The 25,778-nt window shown below is 39.1% G+C and overlaps 1 protein-coding gene across 4 annotated transcripts in view; it reads left to right on the top strand.

The window, feature by feature from the left end:
- Nucleotides 1-25,778, top strand: part of LOC117304991 — a 75,080-nt gene that overhangs the window by 29,546 nt on the left and 19,756 nt on the right. For all 4 annotated transcript variants that reach the window (XM_033789663.1, XM_033789661.1, XM_033789662.1 and 1 more), the window contains exons 14-27: nucleotides 25-162; nucleotides 1,238-1,539; nucleotides 2,451-2,671; nucleotides 4,619-4,919; nucleotides 13,376-13,462; nucleotides 14,163-14,307; nucleotides 15,779-15,901; nucleotides 16,604-16,690; nucleotides 19,586-19,770; nucleotides 20,275-20,302; nucleotides 21,051-21,199; nucleotides 21,636-21,767; nucleotides 23,224-23,348; nucleotides 24,739-24,843. In XM_033789663.1, coding sequence (XP_033645554.1) covers nucleotides 25-162; nucleotides 1,238-1,539; nucleotides 2,451-2,671; nucleotides 4,619-4,919; nucleotides 13,376-13,462; nucleotides 14,163-14,307; nucleotides 15,779-15,901; nucleotides 16,604-16,690; nucleotides 19,586-19,770; nucleotides 20,275-20,302; nucleotides 21,051-21,199; nucleotides 21,636-21,767; nucleotides 23,224-23,348; nucleotides 24,739-24,843 — 2,128 coding nt within the window. The remainder of the gene's footprint in view (nucleotides 1-24; nucleotides 163-1,237; nucleotides 1,540-2,450; nucleotides 2,672-4,618; nucleotides 4,920-13,375; nucleotides 13,463-14,162; nucleotides 14,308-15,778; nucleotides 15,902-16,603; nucleotides 16,691-19,585; nucleotides 19,771-20,274; nucleotides 20,303-21,050; nucleotides 21,200-21,635; nucleotides 21,768-23,223; nucleotides 23,349-24,738; nucleotides 24,844-25,778) is intronic.

Raw genomic sequence — 25,778 nt, 5'->3', positions numbered from 1 at the left:
TTAGGACTATATTTTTTTCTACAGAGTGGTATAAGACACAGAGTTCTGGCAAAGAGAACTTTGAGAATCTTCCAAATGAAGAGCTGGCAGCAATGCTTGAAGGACTCTATAAGAATGGATATCAACAGCAACCGGATATATACACATCACATACCCTGAAAGGTTAGAAACCATTCAATCATCACTCAATCTAGGTTGTATATTAATTTTGTTCCAAATACTACTTGTAAGGACTTTAGCCAAGGTGAATACTTTACTTTACTTCAAGAATGATGTTTAGAAATGCTATTTAACTTGTGTACAATGTCAGCTTAGTTTAAAGACACTGGACACTACTGGGAATTGTCAAAGACCAGTCTTCTCACTTGGTATACATGTATCTCAACATATGCATAAAATAACAAACCTGTGAAAATTTGACCTTGATTGGTGGTCAGAGCTGCGAGATAACTATGAAAGAAAAAAACACCCTTGTCACACGAAGTTGTGTGCTTTCAGATGCTTGATTTCAAGACCTCAAATTCTAAACTTGAGGTCTTGAAATTCAATTTGTGGAAAATTATTTTTTTCTTGAAAACGGCGCACTTCAGAGGGAGCCGTTTCTCACAATGTATTATACTATCAACCTCTCCCCATTACTCGTTACCAAGTAAGGTTTTATGCTAATAATTATTTTGAGTAATTACCAATTTTTGCCACTGCCTTTAAGGAGCTTCCAATAACATGATTAGTCTTAGTAGTTTGAATGCTTGAAAGAAATACCACCTACCCCAACCCTTCTTAGTGGACAGAGTATTCCAGTAATCTTGGGGCAGGTTTGGGGGCATAACTGATACTGAACAGCAAGCTATAGCTACAGCACAAAGGCACTTTGGTAATTGTCAAAGACCAGTATTCTCACTTGGTGCATCCCAACATAAAAATAACAAGCCTGTGAGAATTTGGATTCATTGGTCATCGAAGATGCAAGAGAATAACGAAAAAACACCCTTGTTGCACAAACTTGTGTGCTTTCAGAAGCCTATAAAAGGCAATCAAGCCTGAAGTCTTTTAGTCAGAAGTTACATCTTTATAAAAAACTTTGTTACTTCAGAGCGAGCCTTTTCTCACAATGTTTTATACTATCAACAGCTCTCCATTACTCATTACCAAGTCAGTTTTTATGCTAAGAATTATTTTGAGTAATTACCAATAGTGTCCAGTGCCTTTAATAATCTTGATACTATTGTCTTTGCAGCTCTTCGCTGTTCACTGAGCACCTTTCTGACCGAACCACCAATCAGCCGCATCATTGATATCAACAAAGCACCTGCGTTTGTGAAAGCAAACCAGGTATTCAATGAAACCATTCGAATCATAGACAAAGTCAAAGAACCTCCTCCCAAGAAACTCCTGATTGGTCAACCAGAGATAAACAAGAGAGATTTGGTCAAGTTGTTAAGATCAGGTCTGGTGTCACTCAGTAACCCGCTGGGTCTACTTAGGCTTGTCTGGATATTCATGCAGATATTTGTGGGAAAAACCAAAGGAAAGATCAAGGTATGTACATTTGTACTAAGACATAAAAATGTTGTAATAAAAGCTTCTTGAGCTAAATTGGTCATTCAAGTTGCGAGAAAATGATGAGAGAAAAAACACCATTGTTGGACAAATTTGTGTGCTTTGAGATAGGAATAAAAGACTTCTGGCTGGAAGTCTTTTATTATTTTAGTGAGAAATTATCCCTCTCTCAAAATCTATGCTGCTTCAGAGGGAGTCATTTCCCACAATGTTTTATACTATCAACAGCTCTCCAATGCTCGTTACCAAGTCAGTTTTTAAGTTAATATTTGTTTTGAGTAATTACCAAACCTTCCCTTTAAATAAGTTATTAATTAAGTTTTTATGGTCATTAATTTTAGGAGTCATTACCAAAGGTATAGGGGGCATCCCTCCGTTAAAGGGGACATGTTTGGGCTGTACACGCTGAGTAGTTAGAATAAATCTTTGCTAATTTTGCTTATTTTGCTGTGTACTTTTAAGAGACTTTGAGAATTGTACTTGACAAAAATTAGACAATGTTGGGAGAGGATAATCTGGTGTTTCTGATCAGCAGAGTGTGGGTTTGAATCCCCAGCCGTAACACTTGTGTCCTTAAGAATGACTCTCGCCCATTGCTTCATCCTTCAGATGGGACGTAAAGCTGTTGGCTCCATGTGTTGTGTAAACGCATGTAAAAGAACCCAGTGCACTTGTCAAAAAGAGAAGGGGTTCGCCCCAACCTTCCCGGCTGGCTTGGCAGCATATTGCGCCACAGCACCTTGCAAAGCTTGCAAAGGATTGGGTCTCATAATTCAAACATCGTCCCACTCACCTTGCAGTAAAAATACCTGGCGCTTTGTATCCATTAGCAAAACGCGCGTTATAAATACAGTTATTATTATTATTTATGATGATTGTTTGTTTGTTAGTCAATTGATCTGGATCTACTGCAGCGGAAGGATGTGATAGCTAAGAAAGCCAAGTCTGGATTACCCTACTTTGAGATTAATTCTGCTGAATTGGGATTAAGTGGTGGTCAAGAACAGAAGATCTACGCTACAGGCAATCGATTCTACTGTCCTTATTACTCCATCAACTTGTATATTACCAAACTCAATCCAGATTGCCAAGATTTCTTGCAGAAACCAAGGTAATCTAACAATTGACACTCTTTTTACTTCGCTCGGCCCCAGCGGCCAGGGTCTAACCAGGACTGCTGGGATGGGCTAATCAGCTTGCACAGATTCTTGTTCAGGAAGTATGTCATGCGTGCAGTGCATAGCAGTGTGAGCGTGATGCATGATGGGACTGTGCATTTTCTGGATAGACCAATGAGCATGCTTGATTTTTTTGCCCATCCCAGCGCCTTGGGTTAAAGCAAGGCGTGGGGCCGAGTGAATCTTTATACAGCAATCCTTCACCAATCTTGAACTCTTGGTGGCAGTGGACACTGCAGTGGTTCCTGGAAAATTTCCGTACAAGTTGAGCGATTTGCAAAGTAAAAGTCCCATAACCTATGAGAGATCAGACAATCGCCATGTAGCCCAACCCTTACACCCATTGCTAGTCAGCGCACTACAAGCCAGGTACCTCCGCATCTGCTGCCACCAAGTGTTCAATATCAGTGAAGGATTGCTGTATATATTTGGTTTGGGGTAACACCATGTGTGTATCTACATGTACATGTACTTGCCAGGTACAGATTACGTTCTTTTGAGAACTTCTCTTGCTCTTTATTCTACTACCATATTTTCTGAATTTGGGAGACTTATCAGTTCTGGAAAGAACTGTCCTGCTTTTTAATTACTAGCTCGGCGGACGGTATACAATCTGATGGGATATACTACTTTAGCTTTAGTGTTTCAAGGGGAATTCTACATACATTAGTAGTAATTACATGCTTCACTATTAGCTTCACTTGAGTTCTAATTTGTCTCAACGTTGCAACTTGCTTGCTTTAGTCGAGTGACTGACACTCCTTTCACGCAAATACCACACTTTTCTTTTTAAAATTAGGATAAGGACTGTGTGTAGATGAGACTAGAGGTGCATTAGTCTGTATTATAACCCCAGAAATGGGTCTTTCGGCTCATGCAATCACCAAAACTGCTGAGAGCACACTGCGGCGTCTTCAATCTGTTGAGAATGCTGCAGCTTGTCTCTTGATTGGAAATACATTAGCATCACATGAAATAATGCATCCACTTCAAAATAATTCATTATCACTTTCAAGGCACTCTAAGGTCCAGCCAAACTCTACATCCAAAACCTATTGACTCCATGTATGCTCCTTGCTCACCGGTCTCGTCAAGCCAGCTACAGGGACAGGGGTTTTCCATTACACAGCACCTAGGCTCTAGAATTCACTCCCTGAACGCCTCAGGGAAACACACAACATATCCCTCCTTCAGAAGCAACTGAAGACACATCTGTTCACACTTGCTTTCCCTACCACTTGAGAAGTCATTCTTTTCCATCTTGACCGACGCTTTTGAATGGTTTTATATCAGATTCAGTGTGCCTTTACAAGTTATAAGGGAATCAGTGTGAGGTAAAGAGGTTGTAAACTAGTGGTTTAAATTCGCCGAGGCTGGTTCTTGACAATTTTAACGAGACGAAGTCGAGGTAAATTATCAAGAACCAGGTCACACACTTTGATTCCCATTCATAAATATCATTTCGGTCAAAAAACATCGACACTTTTTGGTCCAAAAGTAAAAAAAAAAATGCAAAAATTATAACTGTTCAATGATTTCTTCCAACACAAAACCCCTCTAGCTATGAAATGCTAAGGCCCTCTAGTGAAAACTCCTTCTAAAGAGATTGCTGTGCGCGTCGCGCGTATTGCGAGATGTGGCACAACTGTTCCAGTCGTTGCTCTCGACCAATAGGAATGAATAAACTGTCTTATAAGCACAGGTGCAAGCTCGCGTGTCACGCCTATGTTTAAACACTTTTTACTGGTGTTATATCATCCGTTTAAACACCCCCACGTGATTCCCTTTCGAATGGGTAAACTGCCATGGGTATTTATGAATAATTTTTTTCAAAAGTTTTGATTGAAACTACAAGTAATTTGTGTATTTTGTTTGTACAGGACAAGGATTAATTTCAAGCAGGAGTCTGTATGGTTTGATCCCGAGCCTCATAGCTCAGCTTCTATCAGTACAATGATGTATGATATAGCATCAGCAGCTAGGCTAAGTAAACCCTATAGTAATGTTGACATCAGAGCAACGGTATGGACTGACTTTCTAGAAGCTATTGAAGAGTTTACTCAAACACTTAGATTGGGCTATAAAAGTACTTCAGCAACAACTAGCATGACAACATCAACATCAACAACAACAAGTGTTGTAAACAAACATGGAGTGCAACAGCCGAAGATCCAGGTCAATGTAAGTAAATAGAGGTAACCGTGTTGTTGTTTGTGAGACTAAAAATGCTTTAAAGGCAGTGGACACTATTGGTAATTACTCAAAATAGTTATTAGCATAAAAAGTTACTTGGTAACAAGCAATGGAGAGCTGTTGGTAGTATAAAACAATACGAAAAACAGCTCCCTCTGAAGTAACGTTGTATTTGAGAAAGAAGTAATTTTCCACTAAAATAATTGAATTTGATTTCGAGACCTCAGAATTAGATTTTGAGGTCCCGAAATCAAGCATCTAAAACCACACAACTTCAGGGTGTTTTTTCTTCCAGTATTATCCTGTAATTTCAATGACCAATTGAGTTCAAATGTTTACAGGTTTGTTATTTTGTGCATATGTTGAGATACACCAACTGAGAAGACTAGTCTTTGACAATTACCAATAGTGTCCAGTGTCTTTAAAGGCAGTGGACATGTTGTCAGTTGGTCATTGAAGTTGCAAGAGAATAATGAAAGAAAAACAATACCCTTGTTGCACAAATTTGTGTGCTTTCAGATGCCAAAAACTGTTACTTCAGAAACTTCAATGTTTCATACTATCAACAACTGTCCATTGCTTGTTACCAAGTAAGTCTTTATGCTAACAATTATTTTGAGTATTTACAATTTAGTGTTATCATCCTCATGTACAGTCTGTTCTTAGTTGGCCTGCTTTCTCCCTATGGCTCTCCTCCACTTAGATGGATAGTTAAGTTTCATTTTTTACACTCGTGGCCAATGGCCAAATTACAGTAAACATTACACTTTGTACAAAAATAGTTTACATACAAAAATAGATTACATGTACATGTATAAACACTTGGCCCTGTCCGTCGCGTCTCTTTCATTAACTCCAAGCATTTGCATGTCATTCAACACGGAGCTCTGCCACATCTTGTGCGGTCGACCAATGGGTGTTGGCTCGCCCACAGTTACGTTGGTACACCTCTTGACCCAGTTGGCATCCTCCTTTCTCTCCACACGACCAAACCCCCTCAGCCTGTGCCTCCTCAATACGGTGCCAATCCCCTCCACTCGGACTCTCCTCAGCTCCTCACTGGACAGACTGTCATCCAGAGACATCCCAGTGCTTTTAAGCCTCTGTTGATCTACACTAGATTTATTGTCTAAATTTCACAACCTCAAATACCAGACACTCAGACTTTGATTAGAGGGCATTGAAATCTATACCAAGTTGGGTTGAAAAACGTCTAAAGAGCGAGGCCCATTTTCAAAGAGCTGCTTATGAGCTTAAGCCGAAAAACTGTGCTTCAAATATTTTGCTACAAGCAAAATATTTTAGGCAGGATACCAGCCATATATTTTACATGTGACTTTTTATTTTTGCTTGTAACTTGTATTCTGTTTATAGCATAATTTTATTGCATTCATTTCCATCAGTTATACTGCTACCAAGTTATACTGTTAAAAATTCTACAATATCCCATTTGGTATACTTATACCAAATCTACTACATCCTATCAATAAACCTTTATCACTAGACCTTTTTCCCTGTTTCAAATAACAGTATTGAATGCTAACAATCATTGCGCAAACATGGCACCAGACTATTATTACGTCCAGCATCAGTTTGGTTCCAATAAGTTAGAATGGAGTAAAATCAAGATGGCCACACCTTGATAATGGTCTATTATACTCCATCACATCTTCATTACCTTTCAGCCTCAGTTTGGTTCCAATGAGTTGCAATGGAGTAAAATCAAGATGGCCACACCTTGATAATGGTCTATTATACTCCATCACATCTTCATTACCTTTCAGCCTCAGTTTGGTTCCAATGAGTTGAAATGGAGTAAAATCAAGATGGCCACACCTTGATAATGGTCTATTACACTCCATCACATCTTCATTACCTTTCAGCCTCAGTTTGGTTCCAATGAGTTGAAATGGAGTAAAATCAAGATGGCCACACCTTGATAATGGTCTATTACACTCCATCACATCTTCATTACCTTTCAGCCTCAGTTTGGTTCCAATGAGTTGAAATGGAGTAAAATCAAGATGGCCACACCTTGATAATGGTCTATTACACTCCATCACATCTTCATTACCTTTCAGCCTCAGTTTGGTTCCAATGATTTGCAATGGAGTAAAATCAAGATGGCCACACCTTGATAATGGTCTATTACACTCCATCACATCTTCATTACCTTTCAGCCTCAGTTTGGTTCCAATGAGTTGAAATGGAGTAAAATCAAGATGGCCACACCTTGATAATGGTCTATTATACTCCATCACATCTTCATTACCTTCCAGCCTCAGTTTGGTTCCAATGAGTTGCAATGGAGTAAAATCAAGATGGCCACACCTTGATAAAGGTCTATTACACTCCATCACATCTTCATTACCTTCCAGCCTCAGTTTGGTTCCAATGATTTGCAATGGAGTAAAATCAAGATGGCCACACCTTGATAATGGTCTATTACACTCCATCACATCTTCATTACCTTCCAGCCTCAGTTTGGTTCCAATGAGTTGCAATGGAGTAAAATCAAGATGGCCACACCTTGATAAAGGTCTATTATACTCCATCACATCTTCATTACCTTCCAGCCTCAGTTTGGTTCCAATGATTTGCAATGGAGTAAAATCAAGATGGCCACACCTTGATAAAGGTCTATTACACTCCATCACATCTTCATTACCTTCCAGCCTCAGTTTGGTTCCAATGATTTGCAATGGAGTAAAATCAAGATGGCCACACCTTGATAATGGTATATTATACTCCATCACATCTTCATTACCTTCCAGCCTCAGTTTGGTTCCAATGAGTTGCAATGGAGTAAAATCAAGATGGCGACACCTTGATAAAGGTCTATTACACTCCATCACATCTTCATTACCTTCCAGCCTCAGTTTGGTTTCAATGACTTGCAATGGAGTAAAATCAAGATGGCCACACCTTGATAATGGTCTATTATACTCCATCACATCTTCATTACCTTCCAGCCTCAGTTTGGTTCCAATGAGTTGAAATGGAGTAAAATCAAGATGGCCACACCTTGATAATGGTCTATTACACTCCATCACATCTTCATTACCTTTCAGCCTCAGTTTGGTTCCAATGATTTGCAATGGAGTAAAATCAAGATGGCCACACCTTGATAATGGTCTATTACACTCCATCACATCTTCATTACCTTTCAGCCTCAGTTTGGTTCCAATGAGTTGGAATGGAGTAAAATCAAGATGGCCACACCTTGATAATGGTCTATTATACTCCATCACATCTTCATTACCTTCCAGCCTCAGTTTGGTTCCAATGAGTTGCAATGGAGTAAAATCAAGATGGCCACACCTTGATAAAGGTCTATTACACTCCATCACATCTTCATTACCTTCCAGCCTCAGTTTGGTTCCAATGATTTGCAATGGAGTAAAATCAAGATGGCCACACCTTGATAATGGTCTATTACACTCCATCACATCTTCATTACCTTCCAGCCTCAGTTTGGTTCCAATGAGTTGCAATGGAGTAAAATCAAGATGGCCACACCTTGATAATGGTCTATTATACTCCATCACATCTTCATTACCTTTCAGCCTCAGTTTGGTTCCAATGAGTTGCAATGGAGTAAAATCAAGATGGCCACACCTTGATAATGGTCTATTATACTCCATCACATCTTCATTACCTTTCAGCCTCAGTTTGGTTCCAATGAGTTGAAATGGAGTAAAATCAAGATGGCCACACCTTGATAATGGTCTATTACACTCCATCACATCTTCATTACCTTTCAGCCTCAGTTTGGTTCCAATGAGTTGCAATGGAGTAAAATCAAGATGGCGACACCTTGATAATGGTCTATTACACTCCATCACATCTTCATTACCTTCCAGCCTCAGTTTGGTTCCAATGATTTGCAATGGAGTAAAATCAAGATGGCCACACCTTGATAATGGTCTATTACACTCCATCACATCTTCATTACCTTCCAGCCTCAGTTTGGTTCCAATGAGTTGCAATGGAGTAAAATCAAGATGGCCACACCTTGATAAAGGTCTATTATACTCCATCACATCTTCATTACCTTCCAGCCTCAGTTTGGTTCCAATGATTTGCAATGGAGTAAAATCAAGATGGCCACACCTTGATAAAGGTCTATTACACTCCATCACATCTTCATTACCTTCCAGCCTCAGTTTGGTTCCAATGATTTGCAATGGAGTAAAATCAAGATGGCCACACCTTGATAATGGTATATTATACTCCATCACATCTTCATTACCTTCCAGCCTCAGTTTGGTTCCAATGAGTTGCAATGGAGTAAAATCAAGATGGCGACACCTTGATAAAGGTCTATTACACTCCATCACATCTTCATTACCTTCCAGCCTCAGTTTGGTTTCAATGACTTGCAATGGAGTAAAATCAAGATGGCCACACCTTGATAATGGTCTATTATACTCCATCACATCTTCATTACCTTCCAGCCTCAGTTTGGTTCCAATAAGTTAGAATGGAGTAAAATCAAGATGGCCACACCTTGATAAAGGTCTATTATACTCCATCACATCTTCATTACCTTCCAGCCTCAGTTTGGTTCCAATGATTTGCAATGGAGTAAAATCAAGATGGCCACACCTTGATAAAGGTCTATTACACTCCATCACATCTTCATTACCTTCCAGCCTCAGTTTGGTTCCAATGATTTGCAATGGAGTAAAATCAAGATGGCCACACCTTGATAATGGTATATTATACTCCATCACATCTTCATTACCTTCCAGCCTCAGTTTGGTTCCAATGAGTTGCAATGGAGTAAAATCAAGATGGCGACACCTTGATAAAGGTCTATTACACTCCATCACATCTTCATTACCTTCCAGCCTCAGTTTGGTTTCAATGACTTGCAATGGAGTAAAATGGCCACACCTTGATAATGGTCTATTATACTCCATCACATCTTCATTACCTTCCAGCCTCAGTTTGGTTCCAATAAGTTAGAATGGAGTAAAATCAAGATGGCCACACCTTGATAATGGTCTATTATACTCCATCACATCTTCATTACCTTTCAGCCTCAGTTTGGTTCCAATGAGTTGCAATGGAGTAAAATCAAGATGGCCACACCTTGATAAAGGTCTATTACACTCCATCACATCTTCATTACCTTCCAGCCTCAGTTTGGTTCCAATGAGTTGCAATGGAGTAAAATCAAGATGGCGACACCTTGATAATGGTCTATTATACTCCATCACATCTTCATTACCTTCCAGCCTCAGTTTGGTTCCAATGAGTTGAAATGGAGTAAAATCAAGATGGCCACACCTTGATAATGGTCTATTACACTCCATCACATCTTCATTACCTTTCAGCCTCAGTTTGGTTCCAATGAGTTGAAATGGAGTAAAATCAAGATGGCCACACCTTGATAATGGTCTATTACACTCCATCACATCTTCATTACCTTTCAGCCTCAGTTTGGTTCCAATGATTTGCAATGGAGTAAAATCAAGATGGCCACACCTTGATAATGGTCTATTACACTCCATCACATCTTCATTACCTTTCAGCCTCAGTTTGGTTCCAATGATTTGCAATGGAGTAAAATCAAGATGGCCACACCTTGATAATGGTCTATTACACTCCATCACATCTTCATTACCTTTCAGCCTCAGTTTGGTTCCAATGAGTTGGAATGGAGTAAAATCAAGATGGCCACACCTTGATAATGGTCTATTATACTCCATCACATCTTCATTACCTTCCAGCCTCAGTTTGGTTCCAATGAGTTGCAATGGAGTAAAATCAAGATGGCCACACCTTGATAAAGGTCTATTACACTCCATCACATCTTCATTACCTTCCAGCCTCAGTTTGGTTCCAATAAGTTAGAATGGAGTAAAATCAAGATGGCCACACCTTGATAATGGTCTATTATACTCCATCACATCTTCATTACCTTTCAGCCTCAGTTTGGTTCCAATGAGTTGGAATGGAGTAAAATCAAGATGGCCACACCTTGATAATGGTCTATTATACTCCATCACATCTTCATTACCTTCCAGCCTCAGTTTGGTTCCAATGAGTTGCAATGGAGTAAAATCAAGATGGCCACACCTTGATAAAGGTCTATTACACTCCATCACATCTTCATTACCTTCCAGCCTCAGTTTGGTTCCAATGAGTTGCAATGGAGTAAAATCAAGATGGCGACACCTTGATAATGGTCTATTATACTCCATCACATCTTCATTACCTTCCAGCCTCAGTTTGGTTCCAATGAGTTGAAATGGAGTAAAATCAAGATGGCCACACCTTGATAATGGTCTATTACACTCCATCACATCTTCATTACCTTTCAGCCTCAGTTTGGTTCCAATGAGTTGAAATGGAGTAAAATCAAGATGGCCACACCTTGATAATGGTCTATTACACTCCATCACATCTTCATTACCTTTCAGCCTCAGTTTGGTTCCAATGATTTGCAATGGAGTAAAATCAAGATGGCCACACCTTGATAATGGTCTATTACACTCCATCACATCTTCATTACCTTTCAGCCTCAGTTTGGTTCCAATGATTTGCAATGGAGTAAAATCAAGATGGCGACACCTTGATAATGGTCTATTACACTCCATCACATCTTCATTACCTTTCAGCCTCAGTTTGGTTCCAATGAGTTGGAATGGAGTAAAATCAAGATGGCCACACCTTGATAATGGTCTATTATACTCCATCACATCTTCATTACCTTCCAGCCTCAGTTTGGTTCCAATGAGTTGCAATGGAGTAAAATCAAGATGGCCACACCTTGATAAAGGTCTATTACACTCCATCACATCTTCATTACCTTCCAGCCTCAGTTTGGTTCCAATAAGTTAGAATGGAGTAAAATCAAGATGGCCACACCTTGATAATGGTCTATTATACTCCATCACATCTTCATTACCTTTCAGCCTCAGTTTGGTTCCAATGAGTTTCAATGGAGTAAAATCAAGATGGCCACACCTTGATAAAGGTCTATTATACTCCATCACATCTTCATTACCTTCCAGCCTCAGTTTGGTTTGAGTAAAATCAAGATGGCCACACCTTGATAATGGTCTATTATACTCCATCACATCTTCATTACCTTCCAGCCTCAGTTTGGTTCCAATGATTTGCAATGGAGTAAAATCAAGATGGCGACACCTTGATAATGGTCTATTACACTCCATCACATCTTCATTACCTTCCAGCCTCAGTTTGGTTCCAATGAGTTTGAATGGAGTAAAATCAAGATGGCCACACCTTGATAATGGTCTATTATACTCCATCACATCTTCATTACCTTCCAGCCTCAGTTTGGTTCCAATAAGTTAGAATGGAGTAAAATCAAGATGGCCACACCTTGATAATGGTCTATTATACTCCATCACATCTTCATTACCTTTCAGCCTCAGTTTGGTTCCAATGAGTTGCAATGGAGTAAAATCAAGATGGCCACACCTTGATAAAGGTCTATTACACTCCATCACATCTTCATTACCTTCCAGCCTCAGTTTGGTTCCAATGAGTTGCAATGGAGTAAAATCAAGATGGCGACACCTTGATAATGGTCTATTATACTCCATCACATCTTCATTACCTTCCAGCCTCAGTTTGGTTCCAATGATTTGCAATGGAGTAAAATCAAGATGGCCACACCTTGATAATGGTCTATTATACTCCATCACATCTTCATTACCTTCCAGCCTCAGTTTGGTTCCAATAAGTTAGAATGGAGTAAAATCAAGATGGCCACACCTTGATAATGGTCTATTATACTCCATCACATCTTCATTACCTTCCAGCCTCAGTTTGGTTCCAATAAGTTAGAATGGAGTAAAATCAAGATGGCCACACCTTGATAATGGTCTATTATACTCCATCACATCTTCATTACCTTTCAGCCTCAGTTTGGTTCCAATGATTTGCAATGGAGTAAAATCAAGATGGCGACACCTTGATAATGGTCTATTATACTCCATCACATCTTCATTACCTTTCAGCCTCAGTTTGGTTCCAATGATTTGCAATGGAGTAAAATCAAGATGGCGACACCTTGATAATGGTCTATTATACTCCATCACATCTTCATTACCTTTCAGCCTCAGTTTGGTTCCAATGATTTGCAATGGAGTAAAATCAAGATGGCCACACCTTGATAATGGTCTATTATACTCCATCACATCTTCATTACCTTCCAGCCTCAGTTTGGTTCCAATGAGTTGAAATGGAGTAAAATCAAGATGGCGACACCTTGATAATGGTCTATTACACTCCATCACATCTTCATTGTGACCTGGAAGATGTCAGCTGATCTTCCCTGTCTCAGATCACATCTTCATTACCATACACTTTAACAACTGTTATTCTTTTCCCTTCTGTATTCCACCAAATGTGTTTTCTAGTTCTTTTGTGTTTCTTATTAACTGTTTATTGAATTTCTTTAGATAAAACCAGACATTCCTAAAGAAGTTGTGATTGGAAAGAGTACTGTGAGACAGAATCTCTTTCATCAGCCTGCTACAACAAAACAGGTAAATAATAGGCATCTTAAGACTGTCTCATTGCAGTCAATGGTCAGTGCATACAAACTCAGGTATGGCCTTGCCCCTAGATATATCTCAGAATTACTTACTCCCAAAAAGCAACTACTTCTCGAGTTCTTCAATATGGGAATAAAGGGTAGCGACAAGTTCTTAAACTGCTGTTTAAAATCGGCGTAGCCGTGCGATAAAGGCCCAAGCCAAAGACAAGGTACTTTATCATACGGTTGTAACGGCAGTTTGAGTCACTACTCTTCTATTCCCATTCATAATGACTGAGACAGTCTTATATCTTTAAGGATTTGGGTACTTTTTCAAACTGTCCATAGATTTACATTAAACTTACAGGGTTTGAAGATAATGACAGTGGAAAGCTTCCCTTCAAATATTACTTACTGAGGTGCTGTAGTTTTTGAGAAATGAGTTGAAAAAATGTAATGGAAATACGTTTATAAATGATTAAAATAATTTTCGTTTCATGAGACGAAAACTACTTTCATGACATTGTTTTACTCATTTCCCCAAAACTACAGCACCTCAGCACAAAATATTTGGAGGGAAGCTTTCTACTATCATTTTCTTCAAACTGTGTAAGTTTAGTGTAAATCTGTGGATATTGTGTTTTTTGTCCTACAATAGTTACATACACCCTTTAAGAGTGTATCTTTTCTCATTTGGATGGTTTTGATAGACTACATCCCAAGATGACAGTGATGAAGATGTGATTCTTATTGAGGACTCCACTCAACCTGCAAGAGTAAATAAGTCAATGCATCATAGTTTCAGTCCCTCAGCATCACATCGGCTCCTACAACTAAGCAGGACGTATGAAAAAGGTACATTGAGTAACCATTGGTGACACCAAAGATTATATACATGTAGGGCCTTAGATGCGGAACTCGGGCTGGAATGTGAAATCCCACTGGACGCCATTTCGGCAAGTAACTATTTTGATACAACAGTAGACCTGTGCAGATCAGTGCAGACAATGACCATTCCTATCAATGGGAAACAAAGCATTCACTTGCTAAAATGGTGCCCATGCGTATTTCACGTTCCAACAATAGATAAAGCTTCAGTTCCGCATCTTGCGCCTTGCGGCGCTCTATAATCTTTGGTGACACTTGCATTTAGCCAAATAATCTGGATTCAACTATTTCTCTCATGTTACTCTATTGATGAAAGTGTAGACTATTATTATGAATCTACTATTATTATGAATCTACACTCAACTGTAGAGTCTTAACGAATCTACACTTAACTGTCGATTCGTTACAAACTAAAGTAAATAGTTTAACTTCAGCAAAACACAAGTGAAAACATGTTTTGCACATGTTTATTATAAAATAATACTTCCTGTTAAACGGAAGGTACACGTTTTGGTAATTTCTCAAAACAAATATTAACTTAAAAACTGACTTGGTAACTAGCATTGGAGAGCTGTTGATAGTATAAAACATTGTGGGAAACGCCTCCTCTGAAGTAACATAGTTTTTGAAAAAGAGATAATTTCTTACTAAGTCTTTTGTTCCTATCGGAAAGCACACAAATTTGTCCAACAAGGGTGTTTTTTCTCTCATCATTTTCTCCCAACTCCGATGACCAATTGAGCTCAAATTTTCACAGGTTTGTTATTTTATGCATATGAGATATACCAAGTAAGAAGACTAGACTTTGACAATTACCAATACAGTGTACCTTCCTTTAAAGGGTTTGGGTACTTTTTGCAAGACACAAAATACTATGTCCACAGATTGACATTAAACTCACAGTATACAGTTGGAAAATAATGGTGGTAGAAAGCTTCCCTTAAAACATTACTTGCTGAAGTGCTTTAGTTTTTCAGAAACTAGTAAAACAATGTCATGTAAATAATTTTTGTCTTGGGAGAAAAAAATTATTTTAGCATGTACAACATTTTTACCAGGACTAGTTCTAACGCTACTCTCCTGAAAAAAACATCGCTCTGTGATTTTCGCTCTTTTTTTTCTCAAAAACTTGACGACTAATGAAGTTAAAATTTGTGTCATGGCCAAAAACTTGATCTACAAAAGTTATCAAACCCTTTAGCACTTGATTCTACTTCTTCAGTATCAGTTCTTACTTCAAATTACAAAACAGGTTTGTGTTAAGTGTTCAGATCCCCAGCCGTGACACTTAACCATTGCTTCATCTTTCGGATGGGGCCTAAAGCTATGTGTTGTGTGACTGTATATTAACTACATGTATCTGTACCAAAAGAGTAGTACATGTGTACAAATGATTAAAATCTCTTTCGTGATCGCTTGATTTGTTTTCTTTTGGCAGATAAACAACAAACAGCTAAGAAAAGTACATCGCATAGCCATGCTCATAACTTCCCAGGATATCAACACGACAAGAAGCATAGACACAACAGCAGGCATAGTGGATACACTGATCATAGACAAGGTAAATACATGTGGGCAGTTCCAAGTAAACAATGGACATGACACCAACAAATACCCTGCGAGGGTAGAGGTTGATGTTGTGTATGAAAAAGTCTTTTGAATACTCCCCAGGGAGCTGAGTAAAACTAAAAAAGGAATGTTATTGGACCAATGACCAGCTGTCAATTGCACCAAGGTCTTCCTAACTTAGGATTAATCTTATGACTTAGGACCAGTCCAAACCCTGCACTGTAGCATGCAGACCTTAAGATTAATCCTTAGTTACTCGTCCTAACTCGAGATAAGATGAGTCCTAACTCTTTGTGAAATCGACAGCAGGGCACTAATAAAAATCGCATTGAGATGGTTATTGTGAAATGCCCTACATGTATTAAAGAACTTGTGAATATTAATGGGTGTGTTCGATAAGCTTCCCTGTGTCCACCCCGCAGTGCTCACTCGGGTGAGCCCCCTGACAAGAGCTAATCGAACGATCACTCACCCTTTCGTGGTGACGTCATGCACCTGGGGCCAGCCCCAAGTGACCCACTCCACAAGCAGGGCACTTGGGGCTGACCCGGGTGAGCCCCTGGAATGACGCCAAAGCTATTCAAATGCACCGGGGGCAGATCGGGGTCGACCCAGGGAAGCTAATCGAACCGTCCATTGTTTTACATTCATTCTTTGCACAAGGAGTAAATAACAACCTTAATTATCTCTATAGATCTGAATCGATATCAAGCCCACATGGCAAGCAGAGAATTAAACCGAGCAATGGACGACAAAAGAAGATCCATTCAAAGGTTATTTGGTAAGTTTAATGAATAATGAATGTAAACCATAAACCCTTATTCATTAAACCCTTGGAGCAGCCGAGGTGTGTGGGCGGAAGGACCAGCTTTATACTTATTTTAATAACTACAAACTGTGTGGATCAGTGCTGCTGATTTTGTTGAACTACATAACTGTACCCTTAACTGTAGTGATTCCTTGGTGGGTTAACTCAGAGTTTGACAAAATAGTATGAGATTAGTCTATCCGGAACCATTATAATGTAGTGTGAGATTAGTCTATCCGGAACCATTATAATGTAGTGTGAGATTAGTCTATCCAGAACCATTATAATGTAGTGTGAGACTAGTCTATCCGGAACCATTATAATGTAGTGTGAGATTAGTATATCCGGAACCATTATAATGTAGTGTGAGATTAGTCTATCTGGAACCATTATAATGTAGTGTGAGATTAGTCTATCTGGAACCATTATAATGTAGTGTGAGATTAGTCTATCTGGAACCATTATAATGTAGTGTGAGATTAGTCTATCTGGAACCATTATAATGTAGTGTGAGATTAGTCTATCCGGAACCATTATAATGTAGTGTGAGATTAGTATATCCGGAACCATTATAATGTAGTGTGAGATTAGTCTATCTGGAACCATTATAATGTAGTGTGAGATTAGTCTATCTGGAACCATTATAATGTAGTGTGAGATTAGTCTATCTGGAACCATTGTAATGTAGTGTGAGATTAGTCTATCCGGAACCATTATAATGTAGTGTGAGATTAGTCTATCTGGAACCATTATAATGTAGTGTGAGATTAGTCTATCTGGAACCATTATAATGTAGTGTGAGATTAGTCTCTTATAATGTGCACACAAACATCCTTTGAATACATCTTCACAAATGTGTAAGATATTTAGTGTGGGGATCCAGGGAACATCTGTTCAGACCATTCATATGTTCAGACCATTCATCTGTTCAGACCATTCATCTGTTCAGACCATTCATCTGTTCAGACCATTCATCTTTTCAGACCATTCATATGTTCAGACCATTCATATGTTCAGACCATTCATATGTTCAGACCATTCATCTGTTCAGACCATTCATATGTTCAGACCATTCATCTGTTCAGACCATTCATATGTTCAGACCATTCATCTGTTCAGACCATTCATCTGTTCAGACCATTCATCTGTTCAGACCATTCATCTGTTCAGACCATTCATCTGTTCAGACCCTTCATATGTTCAGACCATTCATCTGTTCAGACCATTCATCTGTTCAGACCATTCATCTGTTCAGACCATTCATCTGTTCAGACCATCTGTTCAGACCATTCATCTGTTCAGACCATTCATCTGTTCAGACCATTCATATGTTCAGACCATTCATCTGTTCAGACCATTCATCTGTTCAGACCATTCATCTGTTCAGACCGTTCATCTGTTCAGACCGTTCATCTGTTCAGACCGTTCATCTGTTCAGACCGTTCATCTGTTCAGACCGTTCATCTGTTCAGACCGTTCATCTGTTCAGACCGTTCATCTGTTCAGACCATTCATCTGTTCAGACCATTCATCTGTTCAGACCATTCATCTGTTCAGACCATTCATCTGTTCAGACCGTTCATCTGTTCAGACCGTTCATCTGTTCAGACCGTTCATCTGTTCAGACCGTTCATCTGTTCAGACCGTTCATCTGTTCAGACCGTTCATCTGTTCAGACCGTTCATCTGTTCAGACCGTTCATCTGTTCAGACCGTTCATCTGTTCAGACCATTCATCTGTTCAGACCATTCATCTGTTCAGACCATTCATCTGTTCAGACCATTCATCTGTTCAGACCATTCATCTGTTCAGACCATTCATCTGTTCAGACCATTCATCTGTTCAGACCATTCATCTGTTCAGACCATTCATCTGTTCAGACCATTCATATGTTCAGACCATTCATATGTTCAGACCATTCATATGTTCAGACCATTCATCTGTTCAGACCATTCATCTGTTCAGACCATTCATCTGTTCAGACCATTCATCTGTTCAGACCATTCATCTGTTCAGACCATTCATCTGTTCAGACCATTCATCTGTTCAGACCATTCATCTGTTCAGACCATTAGAACAAGAATTGTGCCATATTAATTTTGGTTTTTACCCATACACCGATGTGTGTTAGCACTGTATACTCAGTACTTTCCCGAGTCCTGTGAAAAAATATCACAGGCATGTTACTGTTAACATGTTAACATCTATTATAAGAATTGTGCCCCTCACAAACACAGTTATTCACCCGTAACACAATCTGCCTTCCGTTCGTATCCAGTGGGTCAAGCATGTAAGTTGTGCTCAGAGGTTATGTTCAGATCCCCAGCCGTGACACTTGTGACACAGCCGTAACACAATCTGCCTTCCGTTCGTATCCAGTGGGTCAAGCGTGTAAATTTTTCCCATGGGTGCTCAGAGTTTATACACATGTACTATGTTTAATAAGCATTCATAAATACCCCAGACAGTTTCGCTACTCCTATTGGTGGAGAGCGCGTCACGTGGGGGTGTTTAAACGGTTGATAATGACCAGCTGGAGCTGTTTATAACCAGCTGGCTTCCGCGTGTCCGGCACGCAAGCTAACGTACGCCAATATTATCATGCGGAATGCAATTCATAGGTATTAGTAAACAGCCGGAACTCGTCGCTACCCTTTTATTCCCTTATTGATATTGGACATAATAGCAAGTGATTATGGCAAACAGAATGACTCCAGAATGATAATGGGATTTACATTTGATGTTATATACATGTGGGATGATTAATATGACTACTGGTAACAAAGATTTATTAACCTGCTCAAGGATAAAACTGATTTAGTTTTCTCAAAGTTTAACTTGTTTTGCTTGATTGATTTGTTTTTCTAGTCCATCATAACTGTAGCTGGACCTGTGTTGCTCCCTATGTGCCTGATGCTAAACGCAAGGAGAAGATTAAATCTCAGAACCCATTGCGTGTACCTGAGATGTATGGATGGGTACGACGATTGGCTAAACAGAAAGGCTCAGGAAGGCGTCATGTTGTTTATCAAGCACCGTGTGGTCGCAGTCTGGTACGTATACACATATACCCCTTGCATACATTAATGCAAAACACTACACTCACAGGTACTTTTCACACACATATAGAACAGCTTTCGTCCAATATCATTCGCCTCCTTTGACCCAAATGAAGGAGCTTTTTAACCCCAGTGAAGGAGCTTTTTGAGTGTGTGACGTTACATGCAAGGGGTCTGTTGTCACAAACTAATTCACTCAATAATTGTTCTGAAATGTTTGCAGTCAGTAATTACTATACAAATAATGAATGTTTATAAGTGCAATAGTAGGATTTGAAACTTTGCGTTGTTGAAATACGAAAAATGCTTGTTGAATGGAACAAAAAAAATGCATGGTGAATGACTCAGCATGCAATGGTACATTCATTTGCTATCTTTGACGGACAATTCTCCAATCAAATGACAAGGGTCTGCTTGGGTGTTTGTATATAAATATTCATATTGCATAAGTAGATGCAATCAAATTTAAAATGATTATTTAGTTTTTTTTCCTTTCAGAGAGACATGGGTGAAGTAGATCGCTACTGTGAGTATGACCAAGTACAATAATACTGATGTTTCATACAGTGTGCACTTTCCTTACACACCTTTTGCTAATTCTGTTTGCTAAAAACAAACAATCGAATGAGATTAACTAATTATAGTCTAGTGCATGTGCATAAGATTTGCGCCACTGTGAACAAGACTTGCATCAAAACATTAATAATAATAATAATAATATCGAAGTCTTATATAGCGCACGTATCTACCAAACAAGGTACTCAAGGCGCTGAGTATATACAAACTTTCAGAAAGATAGGTTATTGCAGTGATGAATTCTGAGACCCAATTATTTAGCACCTTATAAGGGTTTACAAGGTGCTACGGCGCATTAAGCAGCCACAACCAGGAACACCGGGGCGAACCCCTTCTCTTTTCGATAAGTGCACTGAGTTCTTTTACATGCGTTACACAACACATGGGACCAACGGCTTTACGTCCCATCCGAAGGACGAAATTAGTGCACGCAATTAGTGCACGAAATTGTGCATGCATTAGTTCCACGGACAGCTACAAACATGAGTGCTTTCAGAAAAACAGGTTTAACTTCTCTTTGAAGTGATCCGGGTTTTTTGTTTGTTTTTTGGATAAGCAGGAAAGACTGTTTGTTTATATGTACTTCACTAGGGTTTTGAGTGTCAGTTGTTGTTTTGTTTGTGAATTGTAAATCTTGGTCAACTTCATTTTGACTGGCCCTATGCTTACTGGCTCAATATGTCTGTGTTTTTTTGCAGTAACCGAGACCAAGATGACTGACTTGAGTGTAGATCTATTCAGCTTTGATCAATTCGTCATCACAAAATTGTGCAAATATCGTAACAGTCAACGACCATTCCTCAAAATTGCAGACATTTCAGAAGGCGCTGAGCCTGTACCTGTATCGGTAGGTATATTAAATATATATACATGTTTATACTTGTTGATAAATATCCTGAACCTGTGGGAAATGTTAAATGGTAACTTATAAACAAAATAAAAATGGCTGCACAACTTAAAGCCATTATACACTTTCGATACAGAAAAAGAAGAAAAAAGTTCACAGATTTACAAATAATTTACAAGGTTTACAGAAGGTAATGGTGAAAGACTTCTCTTGAAATATTAGTCCATGAAATGCTTTACTTTTGGAGAAAACAGTAAACCAACATCAATTCTCGATAGCGAGAATTAGGGGTTTATTTTAAACACATGTCATGACATGGCGAAACGTGCGGAAACAAGAGTAGGTCTAGTAGTTGTTGAATGTATCTGCCTGTTGTGGATGAGTATGAATAGATTATGCAGTGTTATAATCCTAGTTCATGTTGATTACCATATAGTTGGTGAATGTATATGACCGTGAGCAGCCACCAGCAGTCAAGTATATAGCTCACCGTAAACCTGAGAAAGGATCTAAGATTATCACCGATCCAGGCTTCCTAATCTGCTGTGATTGTACAGATAATTGCAAGGTCAGTTTTAACATATCAATAGATGGATTGCAATTGGCATCATCGGACACCATATTTGATGAATTGTGCACGCGTGAAGAGCTACCATTGGCTGAGAGTCATGCGCAGGGCGTACACGCGTACACTTTTCCATTGTTAGTACATCAAAGATGGCAGTCGATGATGCGTTTTGCAACCCATCTTTATCTTGGTGGAAATGAATCAAGAAACATGATGGTGACATGTGGCGATGATAAATTTTTCAAATCTTACATCTTACACATCATGAGATTGCAAATTTAACTGGGCCCAGTTTCATGGCTCTGCTTACTGCATAGTTCTGCACTAACATGTGCAATCACCATTCTCTGCTTAAAGCGCTATCTGTGTAAGCGAAAACTTCCTTCAAGTATGTACACGCTTATGCAAAAATTCCCTGCTAGCCTGTGAAAATAGACTTGACAGAAGCGCTGAACTCCTGCTTCCGTAAATGCCAATTCCTTGCTTACTGTAAGCAGAGCCAGGATATATATTTGGTTTGTGGTAACTCCATGTGTATGTCTACTTACCAGGTAGATTTTGTTTTTAAGAGAACTGTCTTGCTATATTTTCTATTTCCGTGGAGTAGATTTTTAGGACTTTTGGGAAACTTCTCAATTATGAGAAGAGCTATCCTGCTTTTGTTAAGCTTACATGTATAGGAGCGTTATTAACTTCACTACCACGGAGTGAGTTCTTAATTGGTCTCCAATGTTTGGACTAGCTTGCTCTAGTCATCAGTCTTAAAGTAAGCAGAACCAGGAAATTAACTTCACTACCACGGAGTGAGTTCTTAATTGGTCTCCAATGTTTGGACTAGCTTGCTCTAGTCATCAGTCTTAAAGTAAGCAGAACCAGGAAATTAACTTCACTACCACGGAGTGAGTTCTTAATTGGTCTCCAATGTTTGGACTAGCTTGCTCTAGTCATCAGTCTTAAAGTAAGCAGAACCAGGAAATTAACTTCACTACCACGGAGTGAGTTCTTAATTGGTCTCCAATGTTTGGACTAGCTTGCTCTAGTCATCAGTCTTAAAGTAAGCAGAACCAGGAAATTAACTTCACTACCAGGAGTGAGTTCTTAATTGGTCTCCAATGTTTGGACTAGCTTGCTCTAGTCATCAGTCTTAAAGTAAGCAGAACCAGGAAATTAACTTCACTACCACGGAGTGAGTTCTTAATTGGTCTCCAATGTTTGGACTAGCTTGCTCCAGTCATCAGTCTTAAAGTAAGCAGAACCAGGAAATTAACTTCACTACCACGGAGTGAGTTCTTAATTGGTCTCCAATGTTTGGACTAGCTTGCTCTAGTCATCAGTCTTAAAGTAAGCAGAACCAGGAAATTGGGCCCAGTGGGCTTGTTTTCAGTTTAAATTCTTTACATATTTGTGAAAACTTAATTGTTGGTAATAGCCCAAAATATTTGTCATAATTGTTTAGGACAATCGTAACTGTGCATGCCGAAAACTGTCTGTTGAATCAGCGAAGGCCTTACCTGAAATCAACAAGGATGTTAATGAGATAGGCTATAAATATAGACAACTCCACAATCTAGTATCTACAGGGTAAGTTAACAAATTTTATATAACACCCAAGCAGATCCTTGCCATTTGATTGGAGGATTGTCCGTCACGTGATAGCAAATAAAAGTACCATTGCACGCTGAGTCACTCGCCGTGCTTGTTCGTTCCATCCGAAAAGTACCATTGCACGCTGGCACGCTGCCAGCGTGCAATGGTACTTTTCGGATGGAACGAAAAAGCTGAGTAAAAACATCACTGCGTGCGCGTGTCTTTGGTAACGCAGCAGGTGTTACTGCAAGAAGGCATAGTAAAATTACTAGCATTCGGCTTCTACAGTTGAAATTGTTTGTTTTGAAAGTTGTTTCTTTCAATCAAAATGACAAAGTTCTACTTGGATGTTATATAAAAAAAATAATGAATGTTTTTCATTCGTGCAATGGTGCGAATATGTTCATTCGTTGAAAGCTGGAATGTTCCATTCAACTCGGCTCCGCCTCGTTGAATAGAACATTCCATCTTTCAACTCATGAACATATTCGCACCATTGCACTCATAAACATTCATTATGTGTATTACTATCTTATCATCATACAGTTACATCTTATTAGGTGTTCGGGCAATAAGCCAGAAAACTTCACCAGGTTAATACACATTTGGTTTGCGGTAACACCATGTGTGTGTCTACATGCCAGGTAGAGTTTGTTCTTAGAGAACTGTCTTGCTTTATTCTAGTGCCGCGGAGTAGATTGTTCGCGTGTTCGGGAGACTTCTCAGCTCTGAAAAGAACTGTCCTGCTTATTAACTAATACCTGGGCGGATGGTATAGAATAAAGCAAGACAGTTCTCTAAGAACAAACTCTACCTGGCAAGTGTGTAGACACACGCATGGTGATACCGCAAACCAAATATATATTGATACCTCACTATGCAATGCCTCAAACCCTATTCACAAAGTTAGATATTCATAAGAAGATGTAACTGTTTCGTCACGATGACGTCTTCAGGTTTTGAAATTCATTAAACCAAGTTTTAATATTTGTAAAATCATAACTCCTGAACCCACATCGCTTTCTTTGATTATTTTAATCTTTAAAAAAGAGATTTTTGGTTGTCTCTTTTTAGGATTATACAAAGATAGTATAGGGGTTCAATTTTAATCGTGTGTGTGACATAACGTGAACTCTACTGAGTTAAAAAGTTATGTTTTTTTGGAGTTTTTTTTTACAATGTTGTAGTCTTATGTGTACAAGGGATTGGTCTGTTGGTAACAGACATCTGCTCCACCAGTGCAAATATTGTTGGTTCCAATCACACCCAAGTAATTTGCCTGCTGTGTTTTTGTAATACTCAAACTATCAAACTGGTTTTGGTAACTATTTTGAAGGCACACAGTTTTACCTGAACTCTCAATTGATTTATTGTTTGCATCCAGAATATATGAGTGTAACAGTAAGTGTTCTTGCTCCAAGCAATGTCACAACAAAGTAGTTCAGAATGGTCTTCGTCTGCGCTTACAAGTCTTCAAGACTGAAAAAAGGTAGGATAGCCATTATGGTTTGGATGATATACATGGGACTGTGCCAGCTTGTCACCTTTGTCAAAGAGCAGCCATGTTTACACAAAATAAATAAAGCAGTGTTAGGGTTTTCAGGCATCAGGGGTTAATGTACCCTTTTCATGAAACACGCTAATTACATTTACACATGCGCACAGACCCTGTTAAATGGCAAATGCCATACAGGTATGCACTAAGCAGGTGCACAATCGTGTCTGTGTCACGCAGCCATTAGCCATGTACAAAAGTGCGATGTTCCCTCATTTTTGTCAACCAAAATGTTAGTGCGCACTCGCTATTTGCAATTTGCATATTTCATGAGGGTCCATTGTATTGATTGTTGTTGCTGTGTTGTAGTAGGTATACATGTAATAGCAATATAAGATTGCAAATGAGACATCATAGTGCTCCTGCCTTTGTAATAGCAATATAAGATTGCAAATGAGACATCATAGTGCTCCTGCCTTTATGTTTTGTTTGTAGTAGTCCCACATCTGGCAGGAAATACTGTATGTTACAGCCTCAGGAGCGTCACTGGGTGACGGACATGTGCGCTATATACGCTATATAAGAAGCCACAATTATTATTTTTATTATTGTTTGCTGATTGAAGGAAGATATAGCAAACTGCAAATCTTGCAGGTATTCCATCATTGTAATGTACATAAGTTTGCTTCAGATGATAAGGCAATGTACAATGTACAAGATATTGGAATGTGTGACATACATGCTTGCATGGTGTTTTAGTAACTCTACTCAGTTGATGTTGCAATGGGAGACTTTTGAGACGCTGGTGGCAGCAGACATGTATAATCCCTTTTGCAGCTCTGAGCATGTGCGCACATGCTCAGTATTGCGCAGGTAGGTCTGAGTACGTGCACATGCTCAGTATTGCGCAGGTAGGTCTGAGTACGCGC

Source organism: Asterias rubens, chromosome 22, assembly GCF_902459465.1.
Source record: "Asterias rubens chromosome 22, eAstRub1.3, whole genome shotgun sequence".
Taxonomy (NCBI): domain Eukaryota; kingdom Metazoa; phylum Echinodermata; class Asteroidea; order Forcipulatida; family Asteriidae; genus Asterias; species Asterias rubens.
Note: the sequence above shows the minus strand (reverse complement) of the source record. Positions and strands in the feature narration are given on the sequence as shown.